This window comes from Gouania willdenowi, chromosome 12 (genome assembly GCF_900634775.1).
Source record: "Gouania willdenowi chromosome 12, fGouWil2.1, whole genome shotgun sequence".
Classification (NCBI taxonomy): Eukaryota; Metazoa; Chordata; class Actinopteri; order Blenniiformes; family Gobiesocidae; genus Gouania; species Gouania willdenowi.
In genome coordinates, this window is record NC_041055.1 from 23,110,268 (window position 1) to 23,124,332 (window position 14,065).

General features: G+C 34.5%; 1 protein-coding gene across 1 annotated transcript; it reads left to right on the top strand.

Annotated features, from left to right (window-relative positions):
* The first annotated feature begins 1,059 nt into the window (after positions 1–1,059).
* On the top strand, positions 1,060–13,125 carry prlra (prolactin receptor a). Its single transcript, XM_028462573.1, has 9 exons — positions 1,060–1,174; positions 4,606–4,692; positions 4,913–5,045; positions 7,990–8,159; positions 8,974–9,140; positions 9,271–9,412; positions 10,383–10,479; positions 10,697–10,766; positions 11,315–13,125. The coding sequence occupies exons 1-9, from the start codon at positions 1,153–1,155 to the stop codon at positions 12,299–12,301; spliced, it is 1,875 nt and encodes a 624-aa protein (XP_028318374.1). The 5' UTR covers positions 1,060–1,152; the 3' UTR covers positions 12,302–13,125.
* The last annotated feature ends 940 nt before the right edge of the window (positions 13,126–14,065 follow it).

Consider the following 14,065-nt stretch of genomic DNA (forward strand, 5'->3'; position numbering starts at 1 on the left):
GGCCAGGATGGGAGGGGCAGCGCGGTGCACCTAATGAGGGGTCCCGAAAAAACATTTACTGATAATAAAAAAATGTCCTTTTCCTCACGGTGATGGTGTTTCATGCCGATTCTGTTCATTTCCACATTCAACGGTAGATTCCATTTTCATTGGTCCGCAATTTTTTTTTTCTTAAGTGGCTGTAACAAAAGCAATTTCCCCCTGGGATTAATAAAGGAATTCTGATTCTGATTCTGATTCATAAAGTGACAAAACACCTACAAAATTGATAGATACTGTATCGGTCCCTACAGATTCTTTATTTAACATTTTGTTGATTTTGTTACCAATTTTTATTTTTATTAGGGGGAATTTTGTGTAATAATTTATGGGAAATTGCAGGGTTTTGGAAAAATTGAGTGTTCTTTTAACAATTTCAGATAATTTTTTTTTTTAATAAATACAGAGTAGCCAGGATTAGTGCAAAAAGTGACAAGATGTCCCAGCTGAGATATTTCTATAAATTTAATTAATATTTTAATTTAACTAGATTTTTTTGAGGAAGTGAAAATATAGAATACAGTTGTTTAAGATTGTGTGTGGTGTTTTTTCTTATCAATTACTAGACATTTCAGGCAACCCCACATGGGGTCACAACCCCAAGGTTGAAAAACCCTGTATTAGAATATTGTAATAAAATGTTTGTGACCACAAAACTTGATAAAGCAAAGCTTGGGTAACATAACTGTATTTGTTTCTTTCACTACACTACAGTACATTAATTAATTGAATTAGGTCATTTTCAACCTTATTTTTTAGCCTGAATTAAATAAATTCATAAATTAATTACTTGGACGCTGTCATCTAATTAAATTCAAAATTTGACAAATGAATAAAATAAAATATAGAATATATACTTTATAGTTTAGAAGTCATAAGTCATGTTTTGGAGTCTCCACTTCACTGGTATGCGCCTACGAGGTGGGCGTGGCTTCCATGAGGATGCGCGCCTTAGCCCCGCCCACCCCTGCCCTGTGCAGAGGATCCAGCAGAATATCCTCTCCCTGTGAGTGGACAGCTAAAGCTGTGCGGGTATTATTATGAGTGTACACTTGTTGTTGCCTGTTTTATACCTGCAGTGGGTACGAGATGTGACAGCCCTTCAATTCATGCATGGACAGAATAATAGCCACTGGTGAGTAGATTTTAATGACTAATAATTATAAAGATCTGAATTGATTTTTTCTTTTCTTTTCTTTTCTTTAAAAAGAATAATAAAATTAATAATAATAATTTACAGTTTTATTTCTCTGACATGATGAACAATGGGTGCCTGCTGTAGTGTCATTTTCTACTTGTTGACCTTATTTAGGAAGAGGTGAAACATGTCATTGACCTTTATGAAGCCAAGCTGATCAGCTCAATACTGGATTACAAATTGCCTGAAGCTGAGGGACTTTTTCCACTTTTAGTCCTGCAGTCATGGCCTCATATAGTTCACATCACTATATGGTTATACCCATCAGGTTATAAGTGTTATAAGCACTTAGTGTAAATATTAAACCTAAATAGAATAATTAGGAGCATCACAAACATGTAATGACTCAAAATAGGGATTTCATTTTATTTTTCTTCTTTAATTATTGTGAGATTGAAAAGCTTTGATCTTATCAGATCAAAGCCTGTTAGACTGTTAGAGTTTCAGGGCAATTGATCATTCCCTCCCAGCTAAAAGCTTTATTGTCAATGTCAGGGCAAGGTTAATTTACTATGACGCTCACATGTTCTTCAGGAGCATATTTTTTGTTTTTGAGCATTTTGTTTTTGACACTTTCCACACACAGTGAAAATGGTTACTGTATATTTGTTAAAAAAAAAAAAAAAAAAAGTAAGTAAGTAATAGAGCATATTACTTATCTTACTTATATATCTTTTTGTTATTATCACTGTATTACTGCTAGTCTGGCTTTGAGAAAGGGACATTGTAAATCAAACTAAGGGTTCTTAAAAATATCTTCAATATTCCACAGAAATAAATTGTCTAAAATACTTGTAGAAATAACCAGTGCCCAATTCTTTCTGAATCTGTCAGCAATAGCACAAAGACAAAATAAAAAAGGAAAATAAATTAGCTTTACCAATAATAAATTGTTCTGTTTGGCTTGTCAGACGGTTCAATTTTAGAATGCTGGTATTTTATTTTGATACATCCACACTGCACTGTAAAAACGATGTGGTTATATTAAATTTACAGCATGATGTCTATTTAATTATGAATAAAACAACCACCTATTTTTTTTCAAACCATCATTCTCGAGACACAGATTATACTCATTTGTCGGGTTATTTATTGTATGACACAATTTACAACTGTATCAAATAAAAGTGCTTAACCTTTTTAAAAGGACATTTATTGTATGTGTTGCTATATATAACACAATCTACAAATTTTGAAGTGTTTACACCTCAGTGGTACCACGTGTGTGCTTTAAAGTCCACATTTCAACCATTGTTTTCTATGATGTACGAGCTTCTTCTGTTCGCTGGCGCTTTCCCTGTTTAGCAGCTTATTCAGTTTGTACTCTTGGTTACGTAATAAGGCTATAAACAGCAGAAGGCTAATCCAGAGCCTTGTTCTTAATGCTAATTATCAGATCAGGGTGACGTTATTCAAATGAACTCATCACTGATATATAAAAGAAATAATGCTGTCATTGAATTTATCAAACTAACAGTTCAAGGAGCATGAGAGGCAACAATCTGTACTATTAAAAACATTGATTTGTGATTTGAATGCAACGTTAGTCGTCTACAAATATAGTGTCAAAGATCAGGTGGCAACAGCTTGGTATTGTCCAATAATCAGTGTTGGTAGTTTTATAATATAAAATTCCTTTTCTTTTTTTTGTTTTAATCTGTCAGTCCTTTTAACTTTCAACATGTGTTTGATTTCAATGGGTTTTAATATGGTTAAACAAAGGTTTTTCAAAAACAAACAAACAAACAAAACAGTCCACCCAGCATGGCCCATGCAAATGCAAAAATATGAATAAAGTTGGTGGACAAAATATACATATTTGCAGTCAATCTTCTCTCTGACCATTACATAGTTTACCACCTCTACCAATATGACTGTATGTTTTCTGGCTGTGCTATTATATGAATATCCTCTGAGGGAAAAGTACAGTATAGGACCTATGGGACCTAGTCATTTCAAATATTTTTAAAGGTATTTTGTGTGTGATCACTTCAATTCTGGTATGTTTAACATTTGCTTTTCCTTAATTGATGTCAAACGTTGTGTTATTGTGATCAGATGTCTACATTACATCTGCATTCCCGGTTTTTTCCATTTTGTCATTGCTTTACAGAAAAAGCAATGACAAAATGGAAAAAGCAAAAGCAAAATGGAAAAAGAATATACTACATTTGCATATTTTTTCACTATTGATTCTCTTTTTATTTCCACATTTTTATTATTGATTCTCTTTTTATTTCCACATTTTTATTATTGATTCTCTTTTTATTTACAAATTTATATTATTGATTCGCTTTATATTTCCACATGCATTTCCTTTTAATTTTGGCACTCCTGTGATTCCATGGGTCTAGTGCACTTTCAGGGACAGTTGATAAAAAGGTTAAACTTACTGACTGGCATGTGATGTGCATTGTTTTTTGTTTTTTGTTTTTTATGGTGACTTACCTTATTCGTATTCCAGAAGTGTCTGGGTAAACTTTTGGTTTTGGATAAGGAAAATAAAGAAAATAAAATTGCAATAATTGTTACTATCAAATTGCAAAACTCAGAATCGCAATAAATCAGTATTGCAATATTGCAAACAATAAATGGAATTGGGACAAAATCATACCATCCGAGCCCTACTGTTCATGATAATAAATATCCACAAGTGAAGTTCAAACCAGCCTCTCTGTCGTTAAGGAAAAAAAGCTCAGAATTGAAGTTATGCAATCAGTTACAGTGAAAATGCCAGATGCTGGAGGTAGTCAGAAATGGAGAATGCTTTTTAATCATTGGTGAGTGACGTCAAATCATTCACTGTTAATGGCATGCTTTATTATTCATTTCCCTGCATGTCCACTAGATATTCTGCTGTAACAAGGATTTTACCTCAATGTGAAGATGACTTGATGTATTTGATCACTTATGTCATCCTGCAACATATATAGCCCCCTATTATGATCGCCACTTCTGTAATTCATTAAAAATATCTCATTCAAGTTCACTATAATTTTCACACAGATCCGTTCTGAAAATGTGAGATTATTGACGATTGTATACACCGGATTAACACACAAATGTATCAGAAATGTTTTAAATCTAGATTTGAATTGGTTGCAGTAATGGATGAATAATAAATGTAATCACGATTATATGGAATATTCGTAAATGTTCCACACAAGAAAGAAAAAAAAAAAAAAAAAATCAAGTATATAAGAGTAAGATTAAATGAACCCAATAAGCATGCTCAATGATTTTGCTACTACATTGCACTTCACAAAAGTTATTATAGTATATAAATGTCTTAAAATATACAATTACATTTTTTAAAAACCCATCCTGACCTTTCTTTTTTTTTTTCTTTTTTCTTTTTCTTTAAACAGCTGAGGCTTTGTGGCGCATGATGCGGCGAATTGCAGAAATACTCCTGCTACTGCATTGGTTTAATCTTCTATCTGTGGAGGGAACACGTAAGTGTCAAAATGTTCCTCTGATAATCTCATATAGTTATAATTCCATAAACACGTGCACAAAAAAAGGTGTTGTTGTTGTTGGATTTGTTTTTCTCAAATTATTATATCATTTTACTTCACATTTTTGGGTATCTACCACATTCAGTTGTTGTTTTTTCAATTCGTCCTCTCTTGAAATGTGTGTTTTTCTTTTTTTTAATTATATGTATTTTTTCAGGGTATAGCCTACCAGGAAAACCTACACTGACCAGATGTCGATCCCCTGAAAAAGAAACATTTACCTGTTGGTGGGAGCCAAGCTTCGATGGAGGACTGTCCACTACTTACGCTCTTTATTACTGCAAAGAAAAGTAAGATATGTTCTTCTTCTTTTTTGCATTTACTTATCAATAACATTATCAAGATAGATCATTATAGTATCATTGTGTTTTAGTCAAAAAGCTTATTGAAAAAACTTATTCAATCTTACCATTCTTATTTGTTCAGTCAGATGTGTCAAATTTTTAAAAGAAAGTGTCAATTCGTTCGGTTGCGGTAAGGGCAACCTCCGGTGCTATTGGTACGTTCACCGACGTACACATACGTAGCAGTTCATTGTTAGGGTTAGGGTATAACCCTATATCGCAACAATTTTTAAGGTTAGGTTTAGTCTTAGTCACGTGACTTAAACTGGCCAATAAGGGGCGCCGTGTACGGATAGAATGTCGGTATATTGACACGGCGACCGTACGGATTGCCACAGCCTTCTAAAAACATAACTTGGCCTGACATTTCTCACTAGTTTGTACTCTATGTATATTTCGATGTTTTCAAGGCTGAGTTCATATATACAGTGATAAATTATAAACTAATTTTAAAAATGACATTTTTCCAGATGTACTTTGAAAAAGTAGAAATTGTATTATATATTTGTTATTATTCAATGATTTTACTGGTTGGGACCACTTGAGATCTATTAGAAGGGTGATGGCCCCTGGACTGGAATAAGTTTGTCACACTTGAGCTAGAGAGTGAAGTTAATCAGCTTTGTTTCAAGCTGTTAATGGAAAAGCTCAGATTTTTAAGAAATATAGCTTCCAGTTAAACCAGCGGTTCCCAAGCAGGGGTACATGTACCCCAAGGGGTATTTGGAAACATTTTTTTACTTAGTTTTAACATAATGAGTAATTTTATATCAGATTTCAGACACTGTATGTGTCCAGACAGTTTTTCTACCTACTGACATTAAACGGCAAATGGAAAAAAATATGGCAAAAAAAACATTAATAATGTGGCCTCACTTTTCAATAACATCCTTCCTAATATGTTGAAGAATATCGAACAAATCGTTAGCCTAATAGCATAGTTATCTAAGTCATATTTGAACGTTTTTAGAAAACAAGAAAAAAACACATTTTCTAGCAAGCACATTGGTATTTATTTTATTGATAATGTAACAGAAAGTTCAACCAGATGTGTGAACAAGATCCCAAAAAAAGTAAGACACAACATAGATTGCATAATAAATAAAAGTGACTTAGTCAATTTTTATTTTACAAATAAAACAACAATAACATAACCAACATTGTTTTACTCTCCTAAACAAAACCAAGTTGTGTTACTTTTCTAACTTTAAGCAAGTTGTTTTAAATGTCTAACCTTAACCTGGTTGTTGCACTAGTCTAACTTTAACCAAAGTCCCACTCAGGTGCTGTGTGAACTTGTTTTCACACTGTCTACTGATGAGGGAGGTTGTCATAGTACTGGTGGACTACTCTTTGTAGTACTGGTTTCATCGCCTTCAAGTCATTGAATTTCGTGAGAGTAATTGGCAGTTGGGCAGGAAAGAGTGGGACCCAGTGGAACAATTCTTTGGGGATGTTGAGTCGCTGAGGCAGGTCCTCCCATTCAGACTCAAAATCCAACTTGTTCCTGATTCGAGCATCTGCCAGGTACTGGAGAGCACGAAGGTCATGGACTGTGGTGTCGCCAACTTTTCTTCCTGGTTAAATGTTGGTGACATAGGCCCCAGATAACTTCATGAAGTCATTGTGGAATAATTGGGTGACCTTGTATGGGGATGGATGCAGACGTACAGTCTCAAAGATGACAATGTAGTCATGTGGAGTGTGAATATTTTTAATGGTGCAACCAGAAACATTTGTTCTATTGTGACACATCACCATTTGTGATGGTACAACACCAATTTTGATAGCCGCAGCCATCACTCCAGACAATGTTTGGGTTGGCCCCTAGGACCGACTCAAAGTGTTAGCACTGCAGATAGGCAAAGACCTCACTGCTGAGGGAGCCCTCATGCTCCTCCGAGGCGTAACAAGACCCATCTTTGTTACCATGGTGGAAGCAAGTAAAGTTGTGAATCTGTAGTTTAGTTTTATAGTCTTTGTATGAAGTCAAAGAAATGACTAAGGCAGACAGTGATTTTAGACTCCAACAAGCGTTCTCATAAGCTGAGGACAGTGGTAGGAGAGTAAAGTTAGGCAGATATCACAACTTAGGCAATTATGCTATTAGGCTAAAGTAATATTTAAGCAAATATCTTCCCGGATGTTAAAAAGGAATTTTTTCTTCTTGCCTCTTAAGCTTGTTCATGTGGATTTGTTGTTTTTTATTAGAAATTTTATATGTTGATAGCGCTTTGCAATAACTTTTGTTGTTATTAGCGCTACCTAAATAAAGTTGAATTGAATTGAATTGAATTATGTATGAATGCAAAAAAGTTAATTACTTAGTTTAACTCATTGCATCTCTGAAGTCGCTGACATTTGGTTGAAGAATATCAGGGGGAAAGCCGGTCTGTACTCACTGGAAATGACAAAAAATAATCTGAGTAAAATGTACAAGCTGACGTGTATAGGCCACTGTTGTTTTAGCTGCAGAAGAGAGTCAGATGCAAACATGTAAACACGATGTAAATACAACAAGGGGGGGTATAATCTATGCTGTTCTAGTGATGTCATAATAGTAGAAAAGACTCTTCATACCTCATCTCCCACCTGCTTCACCTCAGGCAATCTTAAAAAATACTATTGTAAAGCTCTATCACCGAGGTTCCTGAAAGGTTTTTTTTATATGTATTTGACTAATTATTGGGCATGTTGTGTGCAGCCCCACGACCCTGAAAACAGGAACAAGCAAGCGGGTCAGAAAATGGATGGATGGATGTTGTGTGGAGTTCAACAATAAAATAATAACTACTTTAATCAGAGGTTTTGGGGGGAAAAAACAACCAAATCCAAGCAGAACTGTCCATATAAAGCCTAAACAGTTTCTCTATGTGTGTCTCTGCTGCAGCTCGGATACGGTGCACGAGTGCCCCGACTACCACACAGCAGGAGTCAACTCCTGTTTCTTTAACAAGAATAACACATCCATCTGGGTTAACTACAACATCACTGTGGTGGCTACCAACGCACTGGGCAGCACTTTCTCTGACCCCGTGGAAATAGATGTGGTTTACATTGGTGAGAGAAAACTCTCTGTGTATTCATTATAAATAATGAATTAAAATGATTCAAATGCTTGCATTTATAAATTGATAATAAAAGCAAAATAATATACATAGACAATATTAATTGATAATCAAAGCAAAATTTTATACATACACGCATAGATACATACATACATACATACACACACACACACACACACACATACATACATACATACATACATATTATTGATACTGATATACAGAATAATGTTTCAGGGAGAAAATAAATCAATAAAATTAAAAAAAAACGCATAGAAAATAAACTTTACTTCTCCCTTTCATACACTCTTACCTTGATTGTAAAGCAGTTCAAATGTACCTTATCTGATTTAGGGAAAGGGCTCTACAAATAAATGTTCATTGATTAATTGATTTTTGTATAGTTGAGCTGATACTTAATGTTTCTATAATAGCTCAGCATTGTTTGGAAAAGGATGGATGAAGAAATTAAAAATAACAAGAAAGTCCCATAAACGGCCAAATATAGGAGATTTGTTAGCTGTAGTAATGATGTTCAAAAATAATGAGGATGTGAATTTTGTTTTACAAAGATAGTTAAATGTTATCAAATGTGTTTTTTTGGTTCATGAAATATCAATTAAAACCCAACCAAGGGTATCTACAGATTACTGAAGTGCTCATCTTGCATTTGTCTGTGGCTATCAGACCAGAATAGAGTTTATTTCTAAATCCAGCCATACCTAGAATATATAATAATAAATCTGCATCTTTCATTTTTAACATTGATGCTGTATTGTGTAACGAGTGTGTCTCTCTCTCCCTAGTGATGCCCCATCCTCCAGAGAACGTGGGAGTGACAGTCCTGGAGGATAAAGGCTGGCCTTTCCTTCGACTCTCATGGGAACCTCCTCACAAGGTGGACACGCGCTCTGGTTGGATCACTCTCATCTACGAGCTGCGTGTTAAACTGGAAGAAGAAACTGAATGGGAGGTGTATATGCTCTAACCCTTATTCTCTAACTGAGCTATTTTAATTCCATTCAATTCTACTCAATTAATCGTGATTTATACAGCGCCGATTACGAGTCATCTCATAACAAAATATTGTGTTCTTCTTCTAGATGCACCTTGCAGGCCAGCAGAAGATGTTTAACATTTTTAGCCTCCGATCCGGTGGCACCTACCTGGTTCAGGTGCGCTGTAAGCCCGACCATGGCTTTTGGAGTGAATGGAGCTCCACAACCTCCATCAAAGTTCCTGACTGTAAGATATCCACCAATGAAAGTCATTGCCCCCCACCTATGTATCTTAATATATTATAATGCATTGTTTGGAACGAGGCCGAGGTGTTCTTATTTTGTGAGATGCTAATAAATGAACCAAAGGTTGAGTGTCTAGTTCATAATACACTAATGTAGTGTTTTTCAACCTTGGGGTCGTGACCCCATGTGGGGTCGTCTAAAAAAAAAAATAAAATGAAAATTAAATAGGGTCACCTGGAATGTGTTTAAAATAATTACTGATTAAAAATGCTTTTTTAATTATTTCTTTTTAAATAATTATACACAACACACAATCTACAACAACTGTATCTTATACTTTCACTTTCTCAGATACAAATCTAGCTAAAATAAAATGCATTATTAAAAAAAAAAAAAAAAAAAAAAAAAAAAGGAAGGATGAGGAAAAGCAAGAAAAAAATACAGTATAAAAATTGTGAGCTGGTGCATCTTGTCACTTTAAGCATGAATCCTGGTCTATTTGTTACACAGTATAACAAACATGATAAAAAATTAGTTATAATTTTTTTTTTTTTGGGGTTGCCATAAATTTGTGATATAAAAATGGGGTCACGATCCAAAAAAGAATGGGAACCACTACACTTATGAAACCCTGTTGGAAATATTTCATACTTTTGAGGTGTGGGCAGTGTTTTTTATATACATATTTTACAGCTATCATGACCACTTAACTGTATATTCTCTGATTTGCAAAAAACTCATTAACAAAGTAAATTTTAAGTATTGTTTAATCACATTTTCCCCAAAATCAATTGTGAATTTCTCAAGTAAATAATATATACATATTTATGAAAGTAAATAATAATAATAATAATAATAATAATAATAATAATAATAATAATAATAATAATAATAATAATAAATAGATAGATAAATAGATTATGTTGTGAAATGTTAAATGTCAGTTCATAGTGATATGGTGTGTGTTACAGATTTCCAACGGGAAAGGTCAGTGTGGGTTATGATTATGGTCAGTTCTGCCTTCATTTTTCTCATCATCACTTGGTTGATTCACATCAACAGCCACAGGTAAAAAAAATATTTCCACTTTTTTAAAACATTTCTCCAACTCAACACAAGTGTTCATTTAAATGCTTTTAATGTCAACTACGATTTGGTATGAATTATTATTAATGATGAATATGTTGTTGTGCACCCACTGATGTTTTGTATATTATGTCATTGATCCTCAACATCTGTTCATTAACTGTATTCCTTTTTTTTCCACCCTTTTTTATATATGAAGTCTGAAGCACTACATTCTGCCACCAGTCCCTGGTCCTAAAATCAAAGGATTTGATAAACAATTTATGAAGGTAACAAATAATTAATCATTGTAAATTGTATTGGTTTATTTGTCAGAGTCAGAGCATAAACAGTCTACATTCTGGTCAGACCAAGGGAAAATAGGCAGAAGCCATCTACTTTTCATGGTTGTGTTGTAGATGGGCTATTTCAGAACACCTCTGAGGGGAAAACGCCCCTCTCTTTCTTTGAACATATTTTGTAAGTTAGAGGGAAGTAAGTTATTTCTAGTTATGAACATAATTATTGCTGTTTTTTGATTTATTTTTTTGTTTTTTTAATTTTAATGCATTTGATTTTATAAATAAGGCATTTGTATGTTCATGAAAATCAACATTGTGCACTATTCTTTTGGCACATTTCTGTATTGTCCAAACTGTCTGTAGTGTGGTTTTAGAAGCATGGCCCCATACTTCAACAAAATAAATTAAATGAGGTAGTATCAAAGTGCAGTAGAGGATATTCATAGACCTGAAGGTTAAAAAGTGTCTTATCTCTATATCATGAAAAATGACAGCAAACAATTCCTTATTTTCCTACTCTTGTTTTTTCTATGCAGGATGGGAAATCAGAAGGTTTCTTCTGTGACTTGGTTTCTATTCATTTCCCTGCAACGACAACACCTAATGATGAAGACTTGCTCGTGGAATACCTAGAAGTCTGTGTTCCTGAGGAGCAGGAGCTCAAGATGGAAGACAAAGGGGAGGATGGTTGTCCTAAATCCGAGAGCTCAACATCTGACTGTGACTCAGGTCGGGGCAGCTGTGACAGCCAAACCCTCCTGATTGATAAATGTTTCAAACGTGTGGCGCCAGGACTGGACATAGAGTGCAGTCAGACAGGAACTGGTGCAAATGAGATCCAGGACAGCCCTGACGTGTCCAGTGGAAGAGTGAAGACTTGGCCCTCTGTGTATTCTCCTTTATCTCAGCATCCTGTAGATCTAATGCACTCCCTTGATAAATCCAAGCAGCACTGCCTTTCTGACACTTTGTTCCCCTCTGATTCCTCATGCCCCTACCACTCTCATCCTGACCACAGCACCAATGACAATCCAGACTCAACATACTGGAAGTTCTGCTTCAACAACAAGCAGCGTCTTCTGCTTCGGCCTCAGATGGAAACCCAATGGCAACCCCACGCCTACAGCGAGGTCAATATCTCAGCGACTGTCAGATCCAGTGACTATGTTGAAGCCCACAACATCAGTGACGAAAACACAGTGGTCCTTCATTCTGTTTCTTCAAGCCATGACGACCGAGAAGGAACGGGCTACAAGTACCAAGGGGAGGACTACAGCCACGTTCAAAGAGTGGGCAGTGATAATGTACTGATGCTTCAGAGAGGACTGATGAAGGAACCTGTAGACACAGGCTTTTGTAAAAACCAACAGGCCAACAGAGCTGCAGGGACCAGCGACACTTCACCCATTACCAGGAATCAGAAACCAACAGTTTGTAATGAGACCACTCTGTCTGTTAATGGTCCAGCAGCCAATGGTTACGTTGACACGGCAACAATGTTTATAAAACCCACTCAGGACTAGGTCACCCACAAGTAGTAAAATACTGGAGATAAGGGTTGGGGTCACTTGTAATTATAACTGTGTAATTGATAATCAATTAAATTTATGATGTAGTAATACTTAGGGTCCGAAGCCCCAGAATGTTGTTTTTGCTTTTATTACTTTATTAGGGCCAGAAGGACCCTATTGTAATTGCTCTTTTTTTTTTTCCTTCTTCCAGTTTCCCTTTGATCACTAATTTGGGCCACAAAAATTGACACGCACCTCAGGCCTGTTGAAAAATGTGATAATTTTGCGCAATCAAAAAAAAAATGCGCGCGCAACATTTTTTGTGCAATGCACCGCACGACCAACAGGATTGACCATTACGTACCACAATTATTATTGAACCCAGGATGAGCAAATATTTACATTATGACCATGCCTAGAACTAAACAGGAAGTCAGCCATCTTGGGTCAAATGTCAAAAATGGGCTCAGTAATTGTGATTAATTGTCATTGAACTTCAGTAATTGATAGTGTAATTGTAATTGATTTTCAGAGGGAAAATAATCATTTAAATTGTAATTGGAAAACATGCTAGCCACGGTAATCATAAGTGAGTTGTCAGTCAACATGGATAATGGAAGACGTAATTTTACTTGAAAAATGTAATTGACCCCAACCCTACTGGAGATACATCAATATCTTGCTCTTTTCAGAAAACACAGTAGGAAAGAACCACTTTGCACTCAGATTTATCCAGATATATAGATACATCTCAAAGAAAAACTAAATAGCATGAAAAAGTTCAATATTCTTTGTCACTCATTTCAGAAAGTGAAACCCATGATTGTTGTTTGAGGCTGGATTTACATAGTTTTGTTTTTTTTTTGTTTGTTTTTTTAAAATATATTGGTAATTTAGTATATTTCACATTATATTAATTTTAATTAGTTTTTAAATAATTGTGTTTTTGGTACAAATTAGTAGAGGGATGCATCTCTGCCAACTGTGAAAACTATACTACATCAATGTCTTTTCACTTAAGACTGAACTGTTAATAGATTACAATCAATAATATAGCATTCAATTAATTAAATTAGTCATTCAGAATCATCTATTCAATTTGTCAAAAGCTTTGCACATTTTCCCTGGTACAACTTAACGCCAGCTGAACAAAAACGTTTCAGGATTCTGATGGATGTGTTTTTTTGTCCCAACTTGTATGTGCCATTATATTATTGTATTTCAATGGGTAAAGCATATTTGTAATAAAATTGCAAAAGATGTGTGAAGTAAATTTTGTTTTTACATTGAAACACCCATCTGCAAATCAATACTACAACAACTACTACTACTACTACTAATAATAATAATAATAATAACCATAATAATAATCATAATAACACGTTTTACTTGTAAGGTTTTTTTTAGGAACCATAGACAATTACATGAGTTAACAGGTGAAATAAAAATACCAATAAAACAGATACAAGGTAAATAATCACAACTGCATTAATAAAAATAGAATCCATGCAACTTGTCAAAATAAATAAATAAATAAATAACCCACAATATAAACCTATAATACAACCCAGGAACATAATAAACAACTGTACATATATTGTGGGTACAATAAAAGTATAATGTTTGCACGAGATAATATCATGTTTGTACAATATACTAATATTGTTTGTACAATATAAGTATATTGTTTGTACAGTATAATATGTTTGTACAATATACTATATTGTTTGTCAAATATACGTATATTGTTTTTACAAAATACTATATTGTTCATAC